Source organism: Berghia stephanieae, chromosome 11 (assembly GCF_034508935.2).
Source record: "Berghia stephanieae isolate SIO BIC M18660-M18661 chromosome 11, UCSD_Bste_1.3, whole genome shotgun sequence".
In the NCBI taxonomy this organism is placed as follows: domain Eukaryota; kingdom Metazoa; phylum Mollusca; class Gastropoda; order Nudibranchia; family Aeolidiidae; genus Berghia; species Berghia stephanieae.
In genome coordinates, this window is record NC_088370.1 from 24,520,833 (window position 1) to 24,548,801 (window position 27,969).

The 27,969-nt window shown below is 35.8% G+C and overlaps 2 protein-coding genes and 1 long non-coding RNA gene across 4 annotated transcripts; 2 read left to right on the plus strand and 1 right to left on the minus strand.

Moving 5' to 3' along the window:
- Positions 1 to 762: 762 nt before the first annotated feature.
- Positions 763 to 5,164, minus strand: LOC144956572 (uncharacterized). Its single transcript, XM_078887160.1, has 4 exons — positions 5,025 to 5,164; positions 2,530 to 2,957; positions 1,572 to 1,725; positions 763 to 895 (listed from the first exon to the last, which is right to left on the minus strand). Exons 2-4 carry the CDS (start codon positions 2,909 to 2,911, stop codon positions 853 to 855), a joined length of 579 nt encoding a protein of 192 aa, XP_078743286.1. The 5' UTR covers positions 2,912 to 2,957; positions 5,025 to 5,164; the 3' UTR covers positions 763 to 852.
- Positions 5,165 to 5,768: 604 nt separating this feature from the next.
- LOC144956573 (uncharacterized) lies at positions 5,769 to 13,137 on the plus strand. The gene is made up of 3 exons (XR_013641972.1): positions 5,769 to 5,971; positions 11,109 to 11,247; positions 13,043 to 13,137. It is a non-coding gene; the product is annotated as an uncharacterized LOC144956573 (long non-coding RNA).
- A 1,702-nt stretch (positions 13,138 to 14,839) lies between these two features.
- Positions 14,840 to 24,444, plus strand: LOC144956506 (uncharacterized). 2 transcript variants are annotated; one of them, XM_078887048.1, is made up of 4 exons: positions 14,840 to 14,915; positions 19,913 to 20,281; positions 21,219 to 21,375; positions 24,089 to 24,444. In XM_078887048.1, the coding sequence occupies exons 2-4, from the start codon at positions 19,939 to 19,941 to the stop codon at positions 24,111 to 24,113; spliced, it is 525 nt and encodes a 174-aa protein (XP_078743174.1). In that variant the 5' UTR covers positions 14,840 to 14,915; positions 19,913 to 19,938; the 3' UTR covers positions 24,114 to 24,444. The 2 variants fall into 2 exon arrangements, with proteins under 2 accessions (XP_078743174.1, XP_078743173.1); XM_078887047.1 differs by lacking the exon at positions 14,840 to 14,915 and adding an exon at positions 15,449 to 15,601.
- Positions 24,445 to 27,969: the final 3,525 nt, after the last annotated feature.

Sequence of the window (27,969 nt, forward strand, 5' to 3'; positions counted from 1 at the left end):
GATGTGTGCAAGATTCAACATTTGTAAGACCAGCAATGTTATATGGAATAGAGACGGCAGCTACAACAAAGAAACAAGATAAGGAAGTTCAGGTGGCAGAAAAGAGGATGTTGAGATGGTCACTTGGCTGGACAAGAAAAGATATAGTGAAAGTTAAACGAATTCGAAGGTTGACTGAAGTGAAGAATGTATCAATAAAGATGAGAGAAGATAGATTGAAATGATTCGGTCATGTAAAGAGACGAGAGATGGAGTATATGGGAAGGAAAGTTTTGGCCTTACAAATTGCGGGAAGAAGGAAAAAGGGACGCCCAAAGACTAGATGGTTGGAGAAGGTAAAGTATGATATGAAAGAACTGGGCCTGGAGGAAAATGATGTGTTGAACCGAGATGTATGGTGATGTGGCATTCATTATGGCAACCCTGCAAAATGCGGGATAAGCTGAAAGAAAAAGAAGGATGTGTGCAAGGAATATAGATAATTAATCAAACAAGATGTCTGATGTTAACAGGAATCACCCATGTTGTCCAAATGAGCAAATTGGGGGTTGATAATCTTGCCCAAGGAAAAAAAGTGTTTGAAGTGGGGCTCGAACCCGGGGCCTTCGGGATCACAGCGCAATGCCTTAACCACTCGGCCACTTCGCCCCAATGTATAGCTTGTATAGATAAATTAAATCAAAGTTTTGATCCCATTTAATTTGAATCATTTAATGTATCGATTTACAAGAGACATTTGATGGAATGAACACAGGAATCCAGTTTTGTTAATGAACGATCACCTTTTATTCAATCATCCGCCGACAAAATCAACACAAAACCTCGACTCATCATTTCCGATACACACAATATTTAATCAGATGATTTTACAAATTTGTCAAGTTCTAGCAAAGCACTGAAAAAGAAAAAGGTATGAAAAAAAATAATAATAAAAATTATGATAATAATAATAATAATAATAATAATAATAATAATAATAATAATAATAATAATAATAATAATAATAATAATAATAATAATAATAATAATAATAATGATGATGATGTACTAGTAATGATAATAATAATAATAAATAATAATAATAATAATAATAATAATAATAATAATAATAATAATAATAATGACAATACTCGTTGATGATGATGATGATGATGATGATGATGATGATGATGATGATGATGATGATGATGATGATGATGATGATGATGATGAAATAAATAAAAATATGAAATTGAATGTAAGCAGATATCAGTTTCCGTATATTAAATTGAAGCTTACATTCAATTTCACACTGTTATTCATTTCTCCGAGCTTCGAGCAGCAACATTTACATCATCATCATGATGATGATGATGATGATGATGATGATGATGATGATGATTATGATGATGATGACGACGACGATGATGATGATGATGATGATGATGATGATGATGATGATGATGATGATGATGATGATGATGATGATGATGATGATGGTGATGGTGATGGTATTTATCATAATTATTATTATCAGCACCACCACCTCCACCACCAACCTCATTCAACATCAATATCATAATTTTACTCACGCTTCACACAGAGGTCTAGCCTCTGGCACTGCCAAAGGAAAGATGTCCTTCAATATAACCGTGGTGGTTTTCATGAGAACTTTCTCACAGGCATTCAGCGTCATGTTTGAGTGGAGAAGGGGGAGAACCCTCTCGACGGCAGCTTTGAAGTTGTCTGAAAAAATAAATAAATAAATAAATAAAACTCCCTTTATTCATCCCCAAGGGGAAATTTGTCTTAAGGGTATATTCCAAGGGAAGACTGGAATAACCCTGGCATCAGCCGCAGAGCAGCGCCGCAAAGTGAGCTAGGGCGAGGTGACTTGCTCAAGGCCATACAGCGCAGCGGCGGGTGATTGAACTCTGTACTTTTTGGATACGAAGCAAAGACCGGTCCGCTGAGCCATCATAATCAAATCACGAGATATGGAGAATCCGTTTGTCACGTGACGCGTCCCCGAGTTGTGTTCAATCTTATCCTTCGTTTACTTTCTGATTCTTTACGTTTAAATAAAAAAAAACTATAACATCTGATGAACACCAGCTGAAACCAACGCAAAAAATTGTCTTTGTATGCTGTTGTCTTTTGGGGTATTTTTTGTTTTTGTTGGGTTATGATTGTTTTTTTTTTTTTTGGTGTGTCTGTACCAGCACCCACACACACACACACACACACACACACACACACACACACGTAATATTAAAAGTTCATAGCTTTATTGATAATTTAGTGAAAAGCTCCGGAAGGTTAGTTTTACATTTCCATTGAAATAGGAACCATTTTTTTGACATCACACTTTTCCCAACATTGGGATCTCTTTAATAGCGTCTTGTTTTGTCTTTCATATTATGTGCTGCTGCTCTCTTGGAACTCCTTGTAAAGCACTTTGAGCACAGTTAAAGGCTCTTAGGCTACAATAAAGTTCATTCTTTTAAACATGGGATATTGTAACTTCCGCTTCTATATAAAAAGATTTACCTTTGGATGCGACTTTCTTGAAAGCGGCCATTGCCTTGTTCCAAGTTCTTGAGAAGAATTCACCAAGCGTTTTCGCCATTTTCCCAATTGCGTTACCAAGTTTTTGGAAGACTGATCCAATGAACCTCTTCTGTGGATGGGAAGCGTCCATAGATTCAGCTTCAGCAAGCAATTCCATCATTTTTTTCAAAACGCGGCCTTTGTGTAGAGCGTCATCAAAATCAACGATCTCCAATTCTGATTCCAGGTCTTCCATGGCAAGAAGTTCATTCATGACCTCCTCATCTGCTGGGGAGAAAAATTCATTTTCCAAGGTCTGTTGACTGTAGACAGCTGAAAGGCCTAGAGCCAGCATCAACGTCAGAGAGTAAGCGAACTTCATGGTTGTTATCGCTGTTGTTGTCGGTGGTGGTGGTGGGTTTTATGAGCTGTTGCGGGAAATAAAGAGGGATGAATGTTAACAGCCAATTCACATGATAAATTAAAATAAATTGAATCAAGGCTAAAATAAACTATAACCGACCATAGCCTCATGTTGAGTTTTTTTCTTAGGGTCACTCTCTTTTGGATCGGAAGGTCCTGGGTTTGAGTCTCGCTCTGATAAGGTTGAGTCCTTAGGCTCTTTACATACATTCTCTCATTGTATTCAGGTGTGAAATGAGTAAAAATACAGATCTCCATTGTGAAAGATATTTTAGAGGGCAACTTTGAAGGCAGAAGACAAAAGGGCAGACAACCAAGAACATGAATGGAAAGGCTGGAGTGGCATTCTCTGTAAATTGAACGTAGCCTAAATGGCGTGAAACAGAGAAGAGTGACGATGTACCATTTCAAGTCAACCTCTACCTAAGAGATGGCACCGGAAGTAAGTAAGTAAAAAATGAGTACCTGGACGTTAACAGCGTTGTCTCTGTCCAGAACAATTTGTAATATCGCCTACCAGGCTTTATTTCTCGTCCTAAAGGTTAAGTGTTGCTGTTGGGTAGGGACTCATTGTAAAGTGCTTTGAGCACGCTTTGTGGATATTGTTCTATATAAAAGCTCACGTTTTAAAAATCCAACAGCTACACATAGCTATGTAACTCTATAAAAATGCATGAACATTGGAATGCGTAGCTTGGGTGCGCACATTTTCAACAAACTATATAAACGGTAGTTTGTTTTTGATGATTTCATTGAACAGCAGGTCAGATGGGATGAAGATACAAATTTCAAATTTGCTTTGCATTTGACTGTAGATAAAGTTATTCAACCTCAAATCCCAAAGACGGTGTCTTAAAATTGAAAAGGATATAGCGGTTTGTTACAATACGTGTTTTTTTTTTCCAGACGGTAAAATAAAACAAACACACAAGCAAAAAACAAATTTAATTAAAATTAAGATTAGGGAGCAGATAGGTACTAGTCCAGGGGTAACAAAAATTGAAGACGCTAATGTTAGATTAACAATAAACCTACACAAACACACACACACACATACACACACACACAGACACACACACACACACATACAATTTATATTCATAATGAATGATAATTATTATTATTATTATTATTATTATTATTATTATCATCATCATCATCATCATCATCATCATCATCATTATTATTATTATTATTATTATTATTATTATTATTATTATTATTATTATTATTATTATTATTATTATTATCATCATATTATTATTATTATTATTATTATTATTATTATTATTATTATTATTATTATCATTATTATTATTAGTGTCATATATAAAATAGAAGGAAGAAAAAGAAGAAGAAAGAAGGAAAGAAGAAGAAGAAGAGAAGAAGAAAGAAGAAGAAGAAGAAGAAGAAGAAGAAGAAGAAGAAGAAGAAGAAGAAGAAGAAGAAGAGGAGAGAAGAGAGAAGAAGAAGAAGAAGAAGAAGAAGAAGAAGAAGAAGAAGAAGAAGAAGAAGAAGAAGAAGAAGAAGAAGAAGAAGAAGAAGAAGAAGAAGAAGAAGAAGACAAAGAAAAAGACTGAACAACTCAATGTTACTACATCCATCACAATAAGTTACAGGCACGATGTATGAGGGGTCATTTAAATCGATCGGTATTTGAAGGACGGGTTTTCTGGCCAAATTTCTAAATGTATGTTTTCCAGAATACGGCAGTAACTGGTCAAATCAAAACAATAATTCAGACTTGTAATCAATTCCCTATTTTATGTAACGCCTTTATAACACAACAAGCTGAACAGACGGACCCCAATTTCATGTTCTCACTGAAAATAAAGATCTGAAAAAGTGTGTATGAAACAGTGCCAGAAAAAGCATGAAAGAAAAATACAAAAAAAACCCATCCCAAAAAATCAGTCTACCTCGACTGGGGATCGAACCTGCCACTTTTTTAGATCTTTATCTTGCACCATTGCCTGCTCCCTATTTAATCAATTTGATATTTTCACTGAAAATAGAACGACAAAATAACCAGAGAAGAAATCAACAAAGTAAGATGTCAAGAACTAACTCACCTTCTTTTCCAGAACAATGACTTGGAACTCCCAGGGTCCACGGCTACCGTTGAAGGGCGTTCTGTCTTATGATATCGTCTAGCTCATTATATATAAATCCTCCTGTTGAGAATTTGCGTGACAAGTATCGTAAATTAAAGAAAAAGAATTAACACGCGTAATAAAAGGGCCAAAGCACAATGCCACTCTCAATAGATGCAGTATCAAGGCTATAAAATCAAGTCATAGAACTGGCTTTTAATTAAAAAAATTTGACCTAGTGAAATCGTAATGGAATTATCTAATTGTTTTGTTAACAAAATCCGCAAATTCAGACACATGACTAAAATCTAGAACACCATCTGCCAGATAAGAAAGGAATTCCAGCTAATTATGGTCTATTTTGGTTTTACAAACAGTATATCGTGATCATTTAACGCCAATATATTCATGTTCGTCATAATTTTCCAAATTTGTCTTCGGCTGACAAATGGCAACTGAAAACAAGAACTTTTAAAACTTGGCTTAAAAAAAATTATGAATGACTTTGTTTATGCAATCAATTTATCAAAGGTTTATTTTGTTAGGCAATATATTAATTATTTTTTTAAACATTCTGTAAAAAATGTCAGTTTACATGATCTGTCAATGACGTACGCTGACAATTGTGTCTTTCTTCCTTTTTTTTTTGTTTTGACAAAACAACTATGGTTCGATTTTGAACAGAAATTGAACTAAAAAATCTAAACAAGCCCCAGTAAAACCCAACAACAACAGCAACACTTAACATGTATAAGGCAGGGGCGATTATGTATTCATCTTTCTGAAAAGAGACATCGCTGCTACAGACCAGAAACTCCTTTTACACCTGGGTGCGGTGAGAATATGTGAATAAGGAGTTTTTTTTCCATGGAGTCAAGTTTGCACCTAGCATAGCTGACGTCATTCAGAGATCTACCAATCCGATGGTGAGTGTCATTTCTAACAAGACAGGAACGAATTGAAGTCACTCAGCTCTTTGTTCTTGTTTTTAGCCAGCTTTGTTTTGAGTAGTTCTATCGATCAGACCAAAAACGGACACATAGTTTTGTGTATTTGTACGTTTCTGGCTGGCAGATGTTATGAGGTTTTTTTTGGCTTAACGCATAGCACCAATAAAGGCACACTTGTCAAAAAATATTTAAAGATAAAAAAGTTTTTTACAGCATCATTATCGTTGTTCAGTTGTAGCCCAATTATTGGAGGATGGCTTCTCAGTTTGGACATTCTTTTTCTTTCTATCTTTCACATATTCGTACGAGAAATTTGGTGGAAACACACACAAGTATTGATGCTATGCGTTAAGTTGAATTACTCATAACATTCGCCAGCTGGAATAAAATTCCAACACATAAAACTTTCTGTAACCTTACACGTTTATAGTCCAATTGTTAGAATTTAGTGAAAACTAATCACAAAATAACTGGCTAATAACAATAACAAAGAGCTGAGTGACGTCAATTTCATTCCTTCTATATACAGGACACATTTAGAAAAACGGATTGGTAATTATCACTGATTTAGAAATGAATCATTCGTGTGACTATCTTGTGGGAGGGTATTTGGGTATTTATTTCTGGGAGAGGTTGTTCCAAAATTTAGTTGTAGATGGAAAGAATGAATTGATGTAATGTATGATTCGGCCCTTAAGTATGGTGGAATTATTTTGTTGTTATGGTCCCGTGTTCTTCTGGCTGGTAGATCTAATTTTAAGCTATGGACCCCGTCTTATTTAAGGGGATGGGCGGGTCCTCGATTGTCAAAAATCGAGTAAAATATCGATTTTGAGATTTTTTTATTTTTGAAAAGTTTGAAACCTTTGCTACATGAAAATGTGTTTGTTGACTCTCAGATGGGTCAGTTTAGGTCCAAACTGACCTCTTGAAGTCCAAGGGGGTCAGTAAATATAATGTTACAGCCTGGCTTGACAGCGAAAAAGCCATATAAACATTAGGCCAATATGAGCATAAAACATCGATAATAATAGGCAAGTTCGGTATCGATAGTTTCGTCTATTTTTGGTCTCTATGAAATGCCCACTGTCAAGGTCTTCGGTCTATCTATATTTAGTCAAGAACCTTTCCAAAAACCCCTTCTCTGACCCAATTGTGAGGGGTTGACTGATTGTAGTAAAATCGTGAGTAATTGTTGTGACCTTTGCCTTGCTAGCGCTGTTCTCATTGGCTATTCAAAATAGTCGATGATAACATGACTTGATACTGCTTTCTGAGTGGTTAGCGGGCGAGTCAAAGTTCATGCTTTGACCTCATCTTCGCATGCGTCGCATGTAAACATTGTTATTCTGTGTGTGATTTTTCTTCTTCCCGGGGACATGAAAGTTTTGTTTTGTGAAAAGTACCGACACGTACGCAACAAGTATGCCTTGAAAGACTCGAATTGTACGACTTGCAAAATCAGCAGCTCGAACAAGATGGGAAGAGTAATATTATTGTGAATTTTTATAGATAGAATTTGTCACTCCTTCGTAACATGATGCAAAATGAAAAAGCGCTGAGGTCTCTAAATGAAATGAATGGAGTTACTGTCGAGCTAGACTGAGTATTGGTTGTAAACGAATGATGCGAGAGGTTTGTTATGCTCTTGAGAGAGAGAGAGAGAGAGAGAGAGAGAGAGAGAGAGAGAGAGAGCAAAATCCACTAACTGTGCTCAAAACGCTTTACAAAGGGTCCCTGACCGACAGCAACACGTAAAATGTAGAACAAGACATGACGCCTGTTAGGCGATATTACAATTTTTCCGACAGCGACAGCACTGTTGACGGCTAAGTACTCATTTTACACCCGAATACGGTGAGAGAACGGGAGTAAATAGTCTTTTCCAAGGACTCAACTATGCGCTGAACCAGGCTCGAAACCAGGACCTTCCGATCCGGAAGCGAGTGTTATACCACAAGACCATATAGCCGCTCATAGCTTAGATAGATAGATAGATAGATAGAGAGATAGATAGATAGAGAGAGAGAGAGAGTGTGTGTGTGTGTGTGTGTGTGTACGTACGTGTGTGTGTGTGTGTGTACGTACGCGTGTGTGTGTGTTTGTGTGTGTGTGTGTGTGTGTGAAGCCGAGAAAAGGCAAGGCAGGAACAGGAGGCTGAAGAGGGAGGGCCTGCACATCAAGCATGGTCATTTTGACGCATGAATGCATGATCTTGTCTGAGTTTCCTGTGCTTGAAACTTTGAATGCGTTTTTCTCTGTTTGTGCTTTTTCTACCTTTATTTTGCTACTCTTCCTTTATTTGTAAACATTTTTGAATGATTTTTCGCATGTGCATACAGTATCACTAGCTTCATATAACTGAGCATTTGTATTTCAGATTTATTTTATAAATTTTGCGTAAATGAGGGTCAAAAGTCCAAAAATGGGTCAATTTTTGATGTTTCAAAATTGATGAACTTTGAAAATCGATAAAAATAATACTACTGTAGATATTAGAAAACCGATGCTTAGCCCAAATGAATGGCTCAAATACTACTTGTGTACCTATTTTCATGTCAATAACTTGTCATTTGGCGAAGCCTTAGCATTTTGAAAACTACTTCATTATAGGGTATCAAATTTCAAAATGGCGGCGTTACCATGGTAACCAAAAACTGAAATTTAGGTTTTCAATTTTTTTTTCCTCTAATTAGGATGTACATAACCTAAAATTACCACTAAAAGTCAGCTACTTATTACATTTTAGAATTTCACCTTCAGGACCCGCCCATCCCCTTAAATGAGTTTGTACATAATATAGCTCGTTCCATGTCCCGTGCGCACTGAATAAATGTTAAGTGACATTCGAATTTGAATACCGATAGTGATGCATCAAATAGTTGTCACAAAGCCGAATTCATTTAATCATTTCATCATTTGCAATAAAATATGACTAAAAGTTAAACTGTTTACAGTAATAGTGTGTTTATTCTCTTTCCCGTGCAAAATATAATCATAAAAAAAGTTGCATTCAGTGGCGTAGTTTAGCAAATATTTATGGGTTGTTTCAAATAGTGAGTGTAATGATAGAGAGCATTTAGATTGAAAACAGGCTCACGTCGCATCATACTTCTCTGGTGGTCAACGCACGTACAATATATTGTACCATCCTCTTGATGGAGTAGAAAGAATTCATGGAAAAGCAATAGAAAGGAAAGCATTCTCAATTACCAACAATAAAAAACATATTTTATACCATGAATTTAGTCTTTTACCATCTGGGAGAAGGTTTTGTCAGATTAAATGTAGAACTAACAAGTATAAATCAACGTTCGTTCTATCAGCAATAAAAATTTTGAATATTTCATATGGTACAGAAAAACCAAGGATTGATTCGTTGACTGATTAACTAATTAATTTATTTAATGTAAGATTAACTGACCAATTGATAATGATGATAGTTTTTGGTGACGAATTGCCACAATCGTAACAAATTGAAAACGAAATGAATATGTTTATGTTGTGTATATAGGAGTGAAATATCTGTTCAATGTTACAGTTATCGTTTAACGTTATAACAAGTGTAACTAAATGACAAATTGCCATATTTATGGACAATAAAGATCTATTATTATTATTATTATTATTATTATTATTATTATTATTATTATTATTATTATTATTATTATTATTATTATTATTATTATATTGGACAACAAAAGCAGCCCGTTCGGTGCTTTTAATTTTTTTCGGACAAAGACATCAATGACAAAAATCAGGGTTGGTAATCCGAATTTTTACGCCCGTCTTCGATAAGTTGAGGTGAAATGCCTTTCACAGAGACAGAATCTATTGTGTGTGAACTATTCAGCTATAGAACTCATAAAGGTCGCACAAGACGTGTCACGAAAATCTATTAGGGTTAGGGGACGTAAAAGAGCGAGGGTGGATGATCTTTTTTGACGCCCAGCATTTATTTAGACTAGAAAGTCATGTAGCCTTTGCTCACTTAGCGGCGCTGTATTGCGGCTGAGGCCTAGTTTATTCCAGTCTTCCCTTGGAACAGATCCGAAAGAAAAAATGTTCTTAGGGATGACAAAAGGAAATCTATTTATCTATTTATTGTCTATTATTTATCTATTTGAAAAACATGTTTGTGGATGCAAACATTCCACACAGATAACATGGTCGGATTGTCCAGTGAATGGGAGCAATCTATTTTCAGGTTTTCGTCCAACCAAGTCATCAATCACATGATTTGTTGCTGTCCAACGATTGGATATTTCTTTTAAAATGTAAACATGCTGCTTTGTTTATGAAAATTATAAACATACACATGTGTCAAACAGAACAAAATGACCAATCGTGATGTTAGATATTTCAAAAGCTGTGAGCACTTTTCACTATGCGGGTCACTTTTAGCACATTTTGCAATGTGACCAATGACCTCGAGCACATTGAAAGTTAATATAGATAGTTCGAAGATGACGTCACTCAGGTCTTTGTTATTGTTTATTGCCATCCGCGTTTATGATTAATACTCACTTAACTGTATTAACCTGACTATAAACGTTCATGGATACACACAGTTTTGTGTGTTGGTCCGTTATAATTCCGGATGGCAATGTCATGAGCTTCTTAGCCAAACGCATACTATCTATAGATCGCTCCAATTGAGAGAGTGCGTTCATGTCTCTGAGGCGGACCCTCCATAGACCACACAAGGCGGGCACACACCACCAAACGTTCATGGATACACACAGTTTTGTGTGTTGGTCCGTTATACTTCCGGATGGCAATGTTATGAGCTTCTTCGCCAAGCGCATACTATCTATAGACAACACGACACAAAACTTGTCTGTCTCCATTTGTTCGTTTTATTTTGTATTCCGTCTTGTCAGGATGGATGACGAGAGAAAGAAAATTATTGAAGTTTGTGATCTGATTGAAAGTATTTAGTGAGAACTACTCATAAACATGGCTCACAAAAATAAACTAACACGAGACAAACGAACCAACAACAAGAAAAAATAGAAGCCCCTCCCATATGTAGCTCAACACAGCCATAACAAAAAAACTAGCATGCCGCCGTTTGTAGCATTGCTGATTTTTTATGCTCCATTTGGTCAAGATGGACGACTACAGAAAGAAAGTTATTGAATTTGTGAGAGACCGGCACCTTCTTTGAAACCCAAAGAACCCAGAATGTCACAACAAGGATAAACGAAAACAATTCTGAGAAGATATCGACTGGAAATGTCTACCTGCCGGTGAGCTTATTTTTAATAGTAATAAAAATGGCGATGATGATGATGATGATAATGATGATAAGAATAAGACAGTAATAATGATGACAATAAAAACAATGATTATAAAGATTGTGATGATAGTAGTTGTAGTAGTAGTAGTAGTAGTAGTAGTAGTAGTAGTAGTAGTAGTAGTAGTAGTAGTAGTAGTGGTAGTAGTAGTAGTAGTAGTAGTAGTAGTAGTAGTAGTAGTAGTAGTAGTAGTAGTAGTAGTAGTAGTAGTACAGTAGTATTAGTAGTAGTAGTAGTAGTTGTTGTTGTTGTTGTTGTTGTTGTTGTTGTTGTTGTTGTTCAAGAATGTGTTCTCTAACACTGAGCTATCGAGCCAAGAGGGACAATAGCAATTTCTTATTATCATTCGGATAGGGCGCTTTTCTAATGATGATGTTGATGATGACGATGATGATGATGATGATGATGGTGATGATGATGATGATGATGATGATGATGATGATGATGATAATAATAATAATAATAATAATAAAATAATAATAATAATAATCAATAATAATAATAATAATATAATAATAATAATAATAATAATAATAATAATAATAATAATAATAATAATAATAAATAATAAATAATCATAATGTAATAATAATAATAATAATAATAATAATAATAATAATAATAATAATAATAATAATAATAATAATAATAATAATAATACGTTTTTCTCTTCCTTTCTTTCTTCTTTAGTGTGATTAGATTTATCAAAGTTTCTTCAGCAGAGAAATCCATGATGAAGAAAGAGTGTCTCGTCCTATATGTTAATTGCTGATGTTGGCCAGGGACTCCGTGTGAGCGCTTTGAGCACGTTTAGTGGATATTGCGCTATAGATAGAACGAAGATGACGTCACTCAAGCCTTTGTTATTGTATTTTGCCATCCTCGTTTGTGAGTGATTCTCACTAAACTGTTTTTCCCCGACTTTAAAAGTTCATGATTACGCATAGTTTTGTGTGTTGGTCCGTTATACTTCCGGATGGCAATGTTATGAGCTTCTTAGCCAAGCGCATACTATCTATATAAAAGCTCACTTTTATTTTAAATTTTTTTTTTTTACTTCATGGCGCGTCTATCGATATACCGTCGATGCCGTGTATCGTATGGATGCATTTAGTGAGAACTAATCAAAATTTGCTGGCTAAAAACAATACGAAAGATGCCGCGCCGTTGATGTCGTGTATCCTATGGAGGGAGATAGTGAGAATTAATCATAAAAATGACTGGCGAGAAAACAGCAACAAAGATGACTGCCGTTGATGTCTTTTGTCCTGCCTATGGAGGGAGCGTTCAAAGCCATGGCTTGTTATTTACCGACGTTCTGCGATGTGTACCTCGTCTGGTGTGTCCTATAGAGGGAGCATTCAAAGCCATGGCATGTTATTTACCGACGTTCAGTGTTATGGGTACCTGGTGTGGTCAATGGAGGGTCCGCCTAAAAGAAAAGAGAGAGCGATATGGAGAGACAAGGTGAGAGAAAGAGAAAGAGAACGAAAGAAAGAGTAAGGTAGATAGAAGGAAAGCTATATATATATATATATATATATATATATATATATATATATATATATATATATATATATATATATATATATATATATATTTATTTTTTGTTTTTTTTTTTAAACTAGAGCATTTGTATAGAGCAATATCCACTAAACCTGCTCAAAGCGCTTTACTAGGAGTCCCTTGTCAACGGTAACACTTAACATGATGCCTATTAGGCGATATTACATTTTTTTTCGCACAGAGACAACGCTGTTAACGGGCACAAGAGTACGGTGAGAGACAGGGAGGAAAGAGCCTTTTCCAAGGGCTCAACTATGAGCCGAGCGAGGCTCGAACCCAGGACCTTCGGGTTCGAAAGTGAGTGTTATCCCACTAGACCACATGTATATATATATATATATATATATATATATATATATATATATATATATATACATATATGTGTGTGTGTGTGTGTGTGTGTGTGTGTAATATATATCTAGGTGCCGGTTGACGTTAATTGTCTATTTTATGGATAATTATGTTTTTGCGTCATAAGATAACTCCACATCACTTTTTACTTGTGCACAGAGAGATATTGTTTTTTGCATTCTAATTGCGTCTCAAAAATGTATAGATAACTGTATAGTAGTAGATGAGCCCGTCCAAAGTCTGAAATCTAATTAGAGTTTTATTATATTTTAAACTGTGATCCCTGCTTGTCATGTCCAAATTGCCCAGTAACTGATTCACCCTTTTTAACTTTCGGAGATCTATGTGAAAGGAAGGGGCAGATATATATGTGTATGTATATATATATATATATATATATATATATATATATATATATATATATATATATATATATATATATAAAGAAAGAGAGATAAAGAGAAAGCGAGAGAAAGAGAGAAAAAAGAAGGAAATATGAGCTTTTTTTAGCGAACTGTACAATAAATGTCCTTAAAGCAGTTTGCATGGAGTCTCAATCCAACAATAACACTTCACATATGAGACGAGACGTGAAGCCTGTAAGAGGTTACCACAATGTTTTCACCACAGAGACAACGCTATTAACGACGGTCACGTCTCATTCTACACCTGTGAGTAAAGAGCCTTTTCTGAGGAGTCAACGAAGTACTACTCAGAGCGGATCTCGAACCCTGAACCATTCGGTTCGAAGTCACACCACTAGATCAAATAGACACTGTTTCAAGAGAGCATTGTGTCAAAACTGACGTGCACTTATTTGCAGGTCTGATAACCCAATTCATTAAGGGCTCATTGCTGTAATAGAAAACTCAAAACATGACGCAAAATATTGTCCATTACAACAATGTTAAACTCGGCCCATAATGGCGATCGGATGTCAGACCTGCAAATAGTGAACGTAGGTAAAAACTGTCACCCACCATATCAAAAAGCAATTCTGCCGGATTGAGCCCATTGGGTTAAGTTTTGTGCAATGTATAGAATTAATATTATTATTATCATCATTACTATTATTATTATTATTATTATTATTATTATTATTATTATTATTATTATTATTATTATTATTATTATTATCATTATTATTATTATTATTATTATTATTATTGTCATTATCATTATCATTATTATCATTATTATTATTATTATAAATAGTAGTAGTAGTAGTAGTAGTAGTAGTAGTAGTAGTAGTAGTAGTAGTAGTAGTAGTAGTAGTAGTAGTAGTAGTAGTAGTAGTAGTAGTAGTAGTATAATCAATATTATTTTTACTATCATTATCGTTATTGTTGCTTTAATTTATTATTCAGAGAAAACTGGCAAGCTGCCAGAAAACGCCAAATTCTACTAGTGAACTTGAATCTGGAACATTGGCTGACCCAAAATAATGTTCAAATATTTGATTTACTTTAAGTTTTAAAACATTTTTTAATATCTGGTTAATCCTCGGGAAAAACTTGTTTTGAAACAATGGGTTTCATATTTGGCTGACAGCTGTAGCTACGACACGGTTTGACCTCAAAACAAAACAATTATTTTCAATTCATCATGGCTTGTTTTGTAGCTACTCCGATAAGACAGCCAGATAGAACATAGTAGCGTCCTGTAACCCTCTCTTTACCAACTACTGGAAAATCGCCACAATCGTAACGATAATGAACATTTTTCTTACTTAAATTGTTTTGTATACATCTTTGTATACTTTAAAATAACTTAGCGTTATTTTGTAGAACAAAATTATGTTTAGCATGCTCTTAGCTTTGAATTTTAATAAATCAATTTTAGTGTCAGGAAGGCATGACTTTTTGGTAAAAACATTGAAAATGTTTGGTAAGGAAAGAGTTAAAACCAAAATACATTTTAAAATATTTTAGGCCAGAAAACTTGCCCTTCAAATATTGATCCAGTGAAGTCACCCTCATTGTTTCAAAACCTCAAGCCTGGGACATCCTTGATTTACCTTGAGTTTATGCCAAGATGAGGGTTATTATACTCTATCAATATTTGAAGGACGAATTTCTGGCTAAATATTTTTTAATGTTTAAGTTTTCTTTTTCAAAGTTGGCCAGAAAAATAGAATGACAAAAATAAATTCTCTCTCTCTCTCTTTCTCTCTCTCTCTCTCTCTCTCTCTCTCTCTCTCTCTCTCTCTCTCTCTCTCTCTCTCTCTCTCTCTCTCTCTCTCTCTCTCTCTTGGAAGATAATGTTTATTTTTACTTTTTGATTTGCTGGAGATTTTCTTTATCTATGGGGCGCTGGGTCAGATGGATATTATGATTCAGAGTAGAGATTACATTAGACCTTTGTATTGTGGACGCGGCTCGAGTAAGAGGTAGGTCATTTTCATATTATTCCACCCCTCTCATTGGAAAACCCTACCTTTTCTTAGTAAACACGTAATCGTTGAATGCTTTCTCAGCCCGCTGCTGTTTGCAACAGTAATGGATGTCCTAACAGAACTCATTCGGTGAAAGGTAACATGGAACATGATGTATGGGGATGATGTAGTACTTTTGAATGATACAAAAGCTGAGGCGGAAAAGGAACTGGAGGGCTGGAGACGGGTGTCGGAAAGGAGGGGATTAAGGGTAAAGATAGGAGAAGAGGATGTACCAGAGACAAACCAATTCAAATACTTAGGAACAACTGTTCAAGGAGGAGGGGGCAATGAGATGGAGGTTAAGAATAGGATACAGGTAGGCTGGAATAATTGGAGGAAGGCAACTTGAGTTATGTGTGACAAACAAATATCCGCAAAGCTGAGGGGAAAATATATACAACAGTTGTAAGACCAGCAATGTTATTCGGACTAGAGGCAGGAGGTACAACAAAGAAACAAGATAAAGAAGTTGAGGTGGCAGAATGAGGATGTTGAGATGGTCATTTGGCTGGACAAGAAAAGATAAAGTGAGAAATGAACGAATTCGAAGGTTGACTGAAGTGAAGAATGTACCTCAATAAAGATGAGAGAAGATAGATTGAAATGGTTCGGACATGTGAAGAGACGAGAGAGAGGAAGTACGTGGGAAGGAACTTATTGGACTAACAATTAGCGGGAAAGAGGGAAAAGGGACGCCCAAAGACTAGATGTGGGATAAGGTAAAGGATGATATGAAAGAGCTGGGTCTGGAGGAAGATGATGCTCTGATCCGAAATGCATGTTAACGTGGCTTTCATTATGGCAACCCTGTAAAATGCGGGATAAGCTGAAAGAGGAAGAAGAAGAAGTTGAATAATGCTTTGAACGCGTTGAATCAAAATTTTATTCAACGATTGCTGAATATTTGACATGCCCTTACAGAGAGAACGTCAACATGGTTTTGCGCAAGCGTCTCTTGTCCTCGCTTCCGGTGAAGTTTCTCATGCCGCTTTCAAGTAAGGTCACCTGGAGGAAGCTAAGGCGTGCTTTAATTCGAAGTAGACATAACACAGAAATTTCCATAATAAAGGAAAGTTAATGATTCATTTACCTTTATTAGTCATGATAGCCGAACACCACTCGATTCTGCAGCGTTTTTTATCGTTACCGTAGAAAACGATAGGGGCTGCCTGAGATTGTGAAAATACTAACGAAAGAGTGAAAATGTAAAAGAACGATACAGACAATGTACACTTCGGGTACAAACCCTTCGACAGCACAACAATACACAAATTAACGTGGATAACAAATAAAATAAAAGTACTAGAAGTAGTTGTAGTAGTAGTAATAATAATAATAATAATAATAATAATAATAATAATAATAATAATAATAATAATAATAATAATAACAATAATAATAATAATAATCATGATAGTAGTAGTAGTAGTAGTAGTAGTAGTAGTAGTAGTAGTAGTAGTAGTAGTAGTAGTAGTAGTAGTAGTAGTAGTAGTAGTAGTAGTAGTAGTAGTAGTAATATTATTATTATTAGTACTACTACTACTACTACTACTACTACTACTACTAATACTAATACTACTACTACTACTACTACTACTACTACTACTACTACTACTACTACTACTACTACTACTACTACTACTGTTATTGATATTATCATTATTATTATTATTATTATTATTATTATTATTATTATTATTATTATTATTATTCACACAGAGAGAGAACGTCAACATGGATTTTGCGCATGCACTAGCCAAACTTTCGCACCGTATAGACCACAAAATTTAAAAACTATAACTTTTCAACGGAGGATATCTTTCCTTTTGTTAAGTAAATTTCACTAATTATGAAAAAGAATTAAAGAATGGAAAGTAATATCAAGCTTTAAACTATAATGTTATTGGGGTGAGAGAAAAAAATGCTTAGAATTAAACACAAGGTTCGATAAGACTTAAAGATCGCTGAGAAACGAGTTAACTAAACGCGCGGTTTCACCGGAAGCGAGGACGAGAGACGCATGCGCAAAACCATGTTGACGTTCTCTCTGTAAGTAATAATAATATATATCTTAATTGTCCTCAAAAAAGTGCATGTTCACATCTGGTGTAAAAGAATTTATCGATTGTCGATTAAAAATAATATTTTGGTGCTCATGAATACAATTCCAACGTTTTTAGTTTTGAGTCAAATTATCATTCAAGCAGAAGATACAAATTATGGTGAATAGAAGTACTTAAACCATACTATTTGGTTACAAAATATCACCCTTGGAAGGGTAGAATAACCGTATTCTTTCAGTCTTTGTATTTATTAAACTCATTATATTTTTAACGTGCAATAACACATACTCACAAGTTCGTTGTGTTGTTGGGCACGATTTTTATTGTTTTTACCATCCGTTTTATTCTCACTTAACTGTATTAACCAGAATATAAACGTTCAAGGTTACACATGATTCTGTGTGTTGGTCAATTATGATTCCGGATGGCAATGTTGTGAGCTTCTTAGCCAATCGAACACTATCTATAAGATATTATGCGCTTGGCTAACAAACTCACAAGTGAAAATTCTCATAAACGTGGATGGCAAATATCAATAACAAAGGCCTGAATGCCGCCATCTTCATTCTATTTATATCATGATCGAGACCTCGATAAAATTATCGTTTCCCTGTATCAATTATTGCAATGAGCGAAAAACGTTAAAAAAGGAATGACGTTGCCGTCCCGTCATTTGGTTGATTAGTTCTCACTACAGGTATAGATAGTATGCGCTTGGCCAAGGAGTTCACAACATTGCCATCCGGAAGTATAACGGACCAACACACAAAACTCTGTGTAACCTTGAAGTTTTATAGTCTTGTTAATACAGTTTAGTGATAACAACTCACAAACGCGGATGGCAAAAACGATAACAAAGACCTGAGTGACGTAATCTTCGTTCTACCTATAGATAGTATGCGCTTGGCTAAGAAGCTCATAACATTGCCATCCGGAAGTATAACGGACCAACACACAAAACTGTGTGTATCGATGAACGTTTATAGTCTGGTTAATACAGTTTAGTGAGAACAACTCACAAACGCGGATGGAAAAAACAATAACAAAGGCCTGAGTGACGTCATCTTCGTTCTATCTATAGCCTGACACAAGAACCCTCTAGGACTGGCAGTTTGACGTCATTTTTTAGGTTTGTTTAGCGTCTAGTGAGTTGTCGTTAGTAGACCTCAAGGAAACAAGTGATTCCATTGGTTGAACGATTGAATACAACTCACGATTTGTTTTCTTTTGTAGCCAAAGACTTGTCTTTTGACGTCATTTTTTGGTCAGTGTCAGGCTGTGAGTTAACCAGGGCTACGGTCTGATTGATTTTGGTGACAAGCGACTACTTAAGGCTGTAAACTGGGTGCATTCGTTTTCGTCTCCGTTCGCTTTCTGTACGTGAACAGCCAGTGTGTCATTGACGATATAGATAAAACTACCACTTTGTTATTGTTTTTTAGCCAGCCTTTTTTATGAGTAGTACTCCCTAAGCTGTATCAATCAGACTATAAACGTTCAAGGTTACACATAGTTTTGTGTGTTGGTAAGTTGTTTTTTCCGACTGGTGAATGTTGTGAGCTTTTCGACTGAGCGCAAAGCATCAATATTACGATTCAAACATTTGTGATCGATAGTCTCAAACGGGAATATGACGGGATGAACTAAATGCGAAAAAGTCATTTTAAAGTTAATATAATAACAAGAAATGTCGCATTTAGTTCTTGGCAGTTTTATGAATGATGGTCTTTTTCCTGAACAAAACATAAAGACTTGACCAAGACCAAAGTCTCGTAATTCAATTACCAATACAATTTTTAACATCTAAATCGCCGCAATATAATACCGTTTAACGGCGACGGGTCACATTTTAGTAAGAATTAATCATCCAAAAGTGTTATAAAATCACAAACAAATTACTTGAGTTGTTTCGTGTTGCTGGTAAAGACTGAGAGAAAATTTGATTCCGAGATTAAATGTTTGCATTCGATTTGTGTTCGGTTCGGCAATAAGAATGACGGGGGTGCCCTCAATTTGCTATGATGAAAAAAGAGACCAACTAAGAGAAACGGTCAATCTGAGAGCAAAATGGACCTGAAATGAAAATGAATGCACTCAAGTTACAACATTAGACATACCGGTTGTATCAGAACTAAAAAAGAACGGAGACGAAAACGAATGCACTCGGTTTAAAGCCTAGATATTGTTCTTTGCCCAACAGCTCCAAGTTGATATCAACCAACAACCATGAAGATTGTAGCCACCCTAGTCTTACTACTGGCGTTGAGCCTCTCTGCTGCCTACAGAAAGGAACTGGAACTGGAACTCTCATCCCCTGAAGTTCAAGAATACATGAATGAACTTATCGAAGACGATTTTGAAATCATAGACGTCGACGATGCCTTGCACAAAGCCCGGATTTTGAAAGCTATGGCCCATTTGATCGATGAGGCGGAAGCAATGGACGTGCGGCATCCAAGGAAAAGGTTCATAGAATCTGTCTTCAAAAGATTAGCCGCAAAAATCCGCTCTTACATCAATAAGACATGGAATACGGCGAAGAAGATTTTCAACAAACTTATGCCTGCGTGTAAGTTGTTTGGTTACTTAATTAATTGATTTGCTGTATGATTACCATGCCACGTTTATTATCATCTCAATTATAGTTTTTATTATTTGTATGATTACAAATGTATATAGATAGTGCGCGCTTGCCTGAGAAGCTCACAACATTGCCATCCGGAACGGATCAACACACTAATCTATGTGTATTTCTTAACATGCCCTTACAGAGAGAACGTCATCCTTCCGGTGAAGTGTCTCATGCCGCTTTCAAGATAGCCCATCGCCATTTTAAATTCTCCAGTAATGAAAAATTGTGCAACAGACGAATACAACACTCTATTACAACTAACAATATTATACATTTCTAAACTATTATTATATAAATTAGCGATAGTGTTTTAATATTATATGAAATTTTATTTTCAACACTTGTTGTCTACGACCACACTACGTTGAAAATACCGGTTCTCGTCCGATCACCGAAGTCAAGCAACGTCAGGCGTTGTTAGTAGTTTGAGTAAGAAGCAATGACCGTACCGCTGAGCCACGCTGCCCCTTCTAAGTGGTTTTTTTAGTTCAAAGAAGTCAAGCAAGGCAACCCTATATGCTTATATATTTATATATATTACCCTATATGCTTCTTGCAAAATAGAAGCTTTCAAAAAGGTTGAAATGGCCCGTGTATGCCATGGGGTAGAAAGATTGAGGTAAAAACAAAAATCGTGAAGATAAACACAAAATTCAAAACACCAAAAACGATTGGGCAGAAAAGAGGTTTATGCTACATTTCAAAATAAAAATATAAGGACGATTTTAAATGTGTATACTTATTTCTGATCATGAGTATATAAATTTCTCAACCCCCCACCCCCCACCCCCAACACACACACACACACACACACACACGCACACACACACATACACACTTGCCCCTTTTCCCTTTTTCTATTTTAAATCTTGAGATGACAAATTCAATGACGTCATCGACAAGTTGATTGGTTACCTGCACATAGGAGAGTCGTTGACTGATTGCGAAGCGACTGTTTTGAAAAAACCTAAAGCCATCTTAGGGGACGCCGCAAAACATAAAGACATTGTCACCAAACCACTGTGCGAAGCGTAAGTAAACTCAGTACCGTTGAATGGAGTGACTAAGAACAATAGGATTCAACAGTCGTGACGTCACTTCTGTCGTAATGACGCATAGTAACTTAGTAACTGGTTTTAAACTATCGGAACAATGGAGGACGCCCTTATGAAATACTTCTCTGACGAGCATAAACGTGTATCCAGAGGAGAAAAACTTTATAAACCTGATCATGTTTTGACTTTTATACATTCTGATCACATGACATGTGAAAAAGAATAAGAAGTATGGATTTTCTTTGTTTAGAACTAAGCTGCTCATTGCTGGGCGGACGTGACATGAGACTATTGAATCCTATTTGGATGACCAAGACCATTCCCCAAATGTACCTCTCCCCAAGATTAAATACTATTAAACAATAATGGTAAAGTGTACATTATTTAATAGATTTCACCCTTTCACACACTTTAGAAAAAAACAACTTATATCAAGATATATCATATAATGAATGAATAATATGGCTGCTCTGTCTCTATGGACGCTTGCCGTGAATAATGTGTGTGTGTGTGTATGTGTGTTTGTGTGTGTGTTTGTGTGTGTGTGTGTTTGTGTGTTACTTCGAGTATTTCAGTCTGTTCTTAGTATTCAGTAAGTAATTTGTTTCCATAAGTCTCTGTCCAATGCAAGTGTTCTTAGCTTTTGAATGGCATCATGTGTGTTAAGGTGCCGAGGCAATTGGATGTCTCCTTGTATTGTTGAAATCAGTTCTTTGGTTGTTGTTTATCAATATATTAATATTTTTAGATATTGATTCTATGTTGTTATAACACATCAAACATGTGTTTAAAAATTGGTCTTAGATTATAGGAGTCATTCCACTCACCATTATAAACAATACATCAAAATGTGAGTAATTTATTCTTCTATTAGGAAATTAAATTTTGTTTAGCCGCTATTTATTGAGTTTAATTCATCTTATTTGAAATAACCGTTATTCCAACATATCGGTCGAAGAAATCACACACAGAATTATGTAATAAACAGTGTGCTCTGGGTGGGGTTTCCCTACCTCCCATAGTGGGCAGGGGGGTACTTTCTGTGTCTTCTATTCCCCTGTATCTGTTTTCCAATTGCTTTCTGTCTTTGTCTTGGAATGAGATTACTGACCCTAGCCAGAGTCCTTGACTGGGAGGGAAACAGTTGAATGTATGGATGTAGTTTTGTGAGATGATGTTTTTCCCTTGTAAATCATCTCTCTCTCTCTCTCTCTCTCTCTCTCTCTCTCTCTCTCTCTCTCTCTCTCTCTCTCTCTCTCTCTCTCTCTCTCTTCTATTTTTATTTATTTTAACATAAGATTTGTAAACATTTGAGTGTATTCCTCTTAGTGGGATCTTGTGCTGGTGTCTGGGTGAGACTTTTAGGTGATCTCAAACTAAGTACACTGATAGTATGCCCTTGGAATCTACATCTGTTCCCTATTTGAACCATTTCCCCTTTATCTTACTTTTCCTCAAGTCCTTTTAATTGTACATCTAGAATGTTTTTACTATCAAATTTTCTTTCTTTTTACTGGCGCTGATATGACCTAAATGTGTGCAAGCGCCGTAAAACCCTTGAAAACTAACAAACAAACAGTGTACTGTGCACCCGTAAACATTCATAAACGGCTTAACGGCGTCCAGACTTTTCAGTGTACCTTGTAGATGTATTGCTATTCTTATGGAAATTTTATCTCCAAGAATACTTATCATTTTTCAAGAACTTTTTGATTTTTTTTTTCTGCGGCTTGTTTGACATTCAAGGCAAATTCAATTTGGAAACCAAACCACGACAGTTCAGTTGATACGGATCACGATTTACAAGCAAAGGAATCGTCACGAGTTCTGGCAGGATAAAAAGTAGTCCTTCAGAGCCATCAAGCCCATGGAGCCGAATTTTATTCCGCTTTCTATAACGTAAAACGGACAGAATAAATTGCTTACTACCCTTTGGACATGATGATAGTCCATCGCAATATACATTCCGCCAGGTCTAACAAACCCAGCTATTCGATCACTGTTGGATGGTCATCGGGGTCAGAGACAATTATCTAGCCTTCACCGGGGATCTGAATTTACGACTGATTGAACTATACAAAACCCTGAACTATGAGCAGAAGTATAATCTCAATTTATCAAATCAATATATAAAGTGTCGCTATTAATTTTTAATTCAATGTTTTTACATTTTTATGCATTAACTTATAAATTCAAACCAGGGGTCATAGGGACAACATATTTCACTTTGTAAAATTTATTTACATATGCATTGTATGTATACATTGTCGCCATAAATTCTCAACTTTATATTTATACATTTTTATGCATGCCTCGTCTGTAAACGAATTTCCATTTTTGTTTTATGAATAAACCATATTATATTATTATTATTATTATTATTATTATTATTATTATTATTATTATTATTATTATTATTATTATTATTATTATTATTATAAAGGTTTCTTGAATAGCTCATCATTATTTTATTTCTGCTCTCTGGGAAAACTGGCTGATTAGGCATCGTTGTCACGCGATGGACTGTCATATTCAATACTTACCTTCTCTGAATATTTTAAAAATAGAATTTTTTAAAATTTGGTCAGAAATCACGTCCTTCAAATATTGATGGCTATATGAGATTGAACTATACATATCCTTTAATTATGATAAAGTTTTCTCATATTTCATCATTATTCTATTTCAGCGCTTTGGCAAAACTTGCGGATTAGACATCGTTGTCACGTGATGGGATGTCGTATACAAAACTGAATAGACTGAAGAAAGAAGAAACACGTTTTAAATATTTGGCCAGAACAATCGTCCTTCAAATACCGATGGATTTTTACGACCCTCATCCTGTCAAAACATTCAAACCTGGGACTGAAGTCTTACTCCCCAGGTTTTTAGAATTTTGGACAAAATGAGGGTCATTTTTTGATCGAAATTTAAAAGACGAGATTTCTGGCCAAAATTGTGAAAACGCGTTTCTTTGTTTCTCATTTTTCGGTGTCTAGCACTGTAAACAAATGAATGAAATAAATGGTTTCAAAAGTATAGAAATTGTTATCGTTTGTTTGTTAATTGGGGACAGCGTGGCTCAGCGGTTCGGTCTTTGCTTCGTACCCGAAAGGTACAGAGTTCGATCACCCGCTGCTGCGCTGTGTGACCTTGAGAACGTCACCTCGCCCTACCTAAATTTTCTAGGCTGCACTGCTGCTGACAGTTGGGTTATTCCAGTCTTCCCATGGAATAGACCCTAGAGAGGTGGTGGTGCTGGTGGTGGTGGTGGTGGTGATGATGGTGATGATGATGATGATGATGATGATGATGATGATGATGATGGTGGTGGTGGTGGTGGTGGTGGTGGTGGTGATGGTTTCGATGATGATGATAATGATGATGATGATGATGATGATGATGATGATGATGATGATGATGATGATGAGGATGATGATGATGATGATGGTGGTGGGTGTGTGGTGGTGGTGGTGGTGGTGGTGGGTGGTGGTGGTGGTGGTGGTGGTGGTGGTGGTTGTGGTGGTGCTGGTGGTGATGGTGGTGGTGGTGGGGTAATAATAAACATTAAACATAAAGTTACTTATATAGCGCTCAACTGCCACATGAATGCTCAGCGGCGCTTTACAATATTAATAAATGCCATTCAAACATTCATTCATTAACAAATTTGAGAACACATATGAATAAACAAACACACAGACACATTAAATTGTAACACGCTTCATCAACTGACGTGTGTCATATACTCTGGATATAATTGTTATTTTCATGTGTTTATCCCTCGTTTTATCACTGGAATTTTATACCAACTTATGTGTGACTGTCTGTAGAATCTCCGCGTGCAATTTTAAAAATTAGATTTTTTTTGTTTGTAAATTGTGACTTTTACCTTTCAACGCAATCTATATAATTTATTTTACATTTTATCATAGTGAATTGTTTTTATCAGTTATTTTTGGAACCCTACTAATTGGATTCAGAAGAAAATCATTATTGTTTATTCTTCATGCTAGCTAGAACTTTTCATATGCCTTGTGATCAGAATGTGTAAAAGTCAAAAAATGATCAAGTTTATAGGGTTTTTTTTCCCTCTGGATACGCTGTTATGCTCGCCGGGGAAATATTTCATATGGGCGTCCGCCATTGTTCCAATAGTTTAGAGCCAGTGTTACTAAGTTACCATGCGTAATTAGGAGGGAAGTGACGTTACGACTGTTGAAGAGTATTGCCATCCTTCCATCGTCAGAACGTGATATTTATTATCGATATTCGCAACGTAAAAGTTCTTATCAATCTTCAAGACGTAAGAGTCGCGGCGGTCGTCGTAAACAATGCACAATTGAAACCATCATCGGTCACAGACCGTAGCCATCGCTAACTTATAGCCTGACACTAGAACCCTCTAAGACTTATAGTTTGACGTCGTGTTTTAGGTTCTGTAGCGTCTGGTGATTGTCGTTAGTAGAGCTCAAGGAAACAAGTTATTTCATTGGTTGAACAACTGAAAATAACTCACGATTTGTTTTCTTTCGTGGCCAAAGACATGTCTTTTGACGTCATTAGTTGGTCAGCGCGTAGCCATCGGTCAGTGTCAGGCTATAAGTTGACGATGGCTACGCACAGACCCAGTCCTAAATTACATTTATCACAACTCACTAATAAACATCGCCGTTTTCTTACACCCTTAATCAGTCATGAATTAAGGTCAGGATAAACCCCCTGAACTAGCCAAAAAAAAAAAAATCTGAGGTAATTTTTTTTTTTTTGCCCAATATAAAACTTCAACCTTTTCTGCATCTTTTCATGTGAAAAACATCGTAACAAATTTATTATAAATATTTTATTTTAATTTTTATAAATTGTATGTGTTTGTTTGTTGTCCATGGTTACTAGAGCTTAGTTTATTGAAAAATTCATTTCTCAGCTTCTAATTTGCCGATTTTCACACTTTTTTCACCAAAAAACTGCAAATTTTTCTGGCTACATTCCGATCGTGTCAGCCTACAGAAATAACGGCTATAAACACACAACAATTAAATACACACACAGACAATTTAGATCAGCCCAGCGATCAAAGTAGAAATAATCAAGGAACAAATACAAGAAACACAATCACGGTTATTTACCTGAATTGTTTTGTTTAATTAGCATAAATAAAAAGTTTAAACTGTAACAACTAATACAAATTCACCGTCCCAGTGTTCTTATTGCAACGGAAACACACTTAAACAAATATATTGACAGAAATCCATTTTTAACGACAACTACCTCGACCTACCACCTTACCGGAAGGACCATGCACTAGGCGAAGGAGGCGTCTTAATAGCGGTGGAAAGTACTATAAAATCAGTCGAGAGAAATGCAGACACTAATCGCGAAATTATCTGGGCAAAATGTCAATGTCTGGAGGAGAAATCCTCTTTGGTGGTTTTTACAGACAACCGTCCAGCGGAATAATTGTAATGGAACAACTATACGAATCAGTGTCAAAAATCTACAATAATGGGAAAACTCCTCCACATATAGTACTTGCTGGAGACTTTTCAACCTCTCTAATATCAACTGGGAAAACCTAAGCATCAAACCAAATCTACAAAATGGCAAACAAATATATGAAAAGATGCTTCAGGACTTCAACATGACTCAAACACTATTGGGACCAACTCGTGGGGAAAACACACTTGACATCATCCATACCATACACGTTCTTCCAGGAATGAGTGATCGTGGCATTATAAAAAAAAAATAATTAAAGCAAAACTACAAATCAGACGAAAACAATCGAGAAAAATATTTGTATACTCAAAAGAAAACATGAACGGAATAATGAATGACCTTAAAGACAACTTTGAAGCTTTTGAAAACCAAGCAAATTAAAATTTATAAATAAAAATTGGGAGATTTTCCGGCAGCCATCATGGAATCAGTCAATAAGCACATCCCAAGCAAAATCTTAAGTAGAAAACAACACTCACATTGGATGACACGAAACAGCAAGCGCCTAATTCGACAAAAAAAGCAACTTCGCTACAACTAAGCAAAACGGTCCAACAAAAAACAGGACTGGGATAATTTAAGAGCTCTTCGTAAGGAAATAAAGACATAACTTAAGAAGGAGCATGACAAATATGTCACTGACATGCTCAAAGCTGACTCCGATTCTAATATATACCTAAGTGGTGGCATCATAAGCGCAGGGCTACATCAGGCATATAAATTTTACAAAATCCAGATGGAACGGAAACTACTGACACCACCGATAAAAGAAACATCCTTAACGCACAGTATAAAAGTACATTCACAAAAGACAACACGACGTTGCATATCATAAATGGAAACAACATACCTCCAATGTCAAGAATAACCATTACCTAAACCGGCTTAACCACACAGTTTCAGGAACTAAATCCTTCCAAAGCCAGTGGCCCAGATCTGATACCCACCAGGATCCTCAAAGAATGCGCAAAAGAAATAGCTCCCTTTCTATGCATTATTTTCCAACAGTCATTCACCACAGGCCGCTTGTCCAAAGACTGAAAGCATGCATTATTCACTGCCTTATACAAA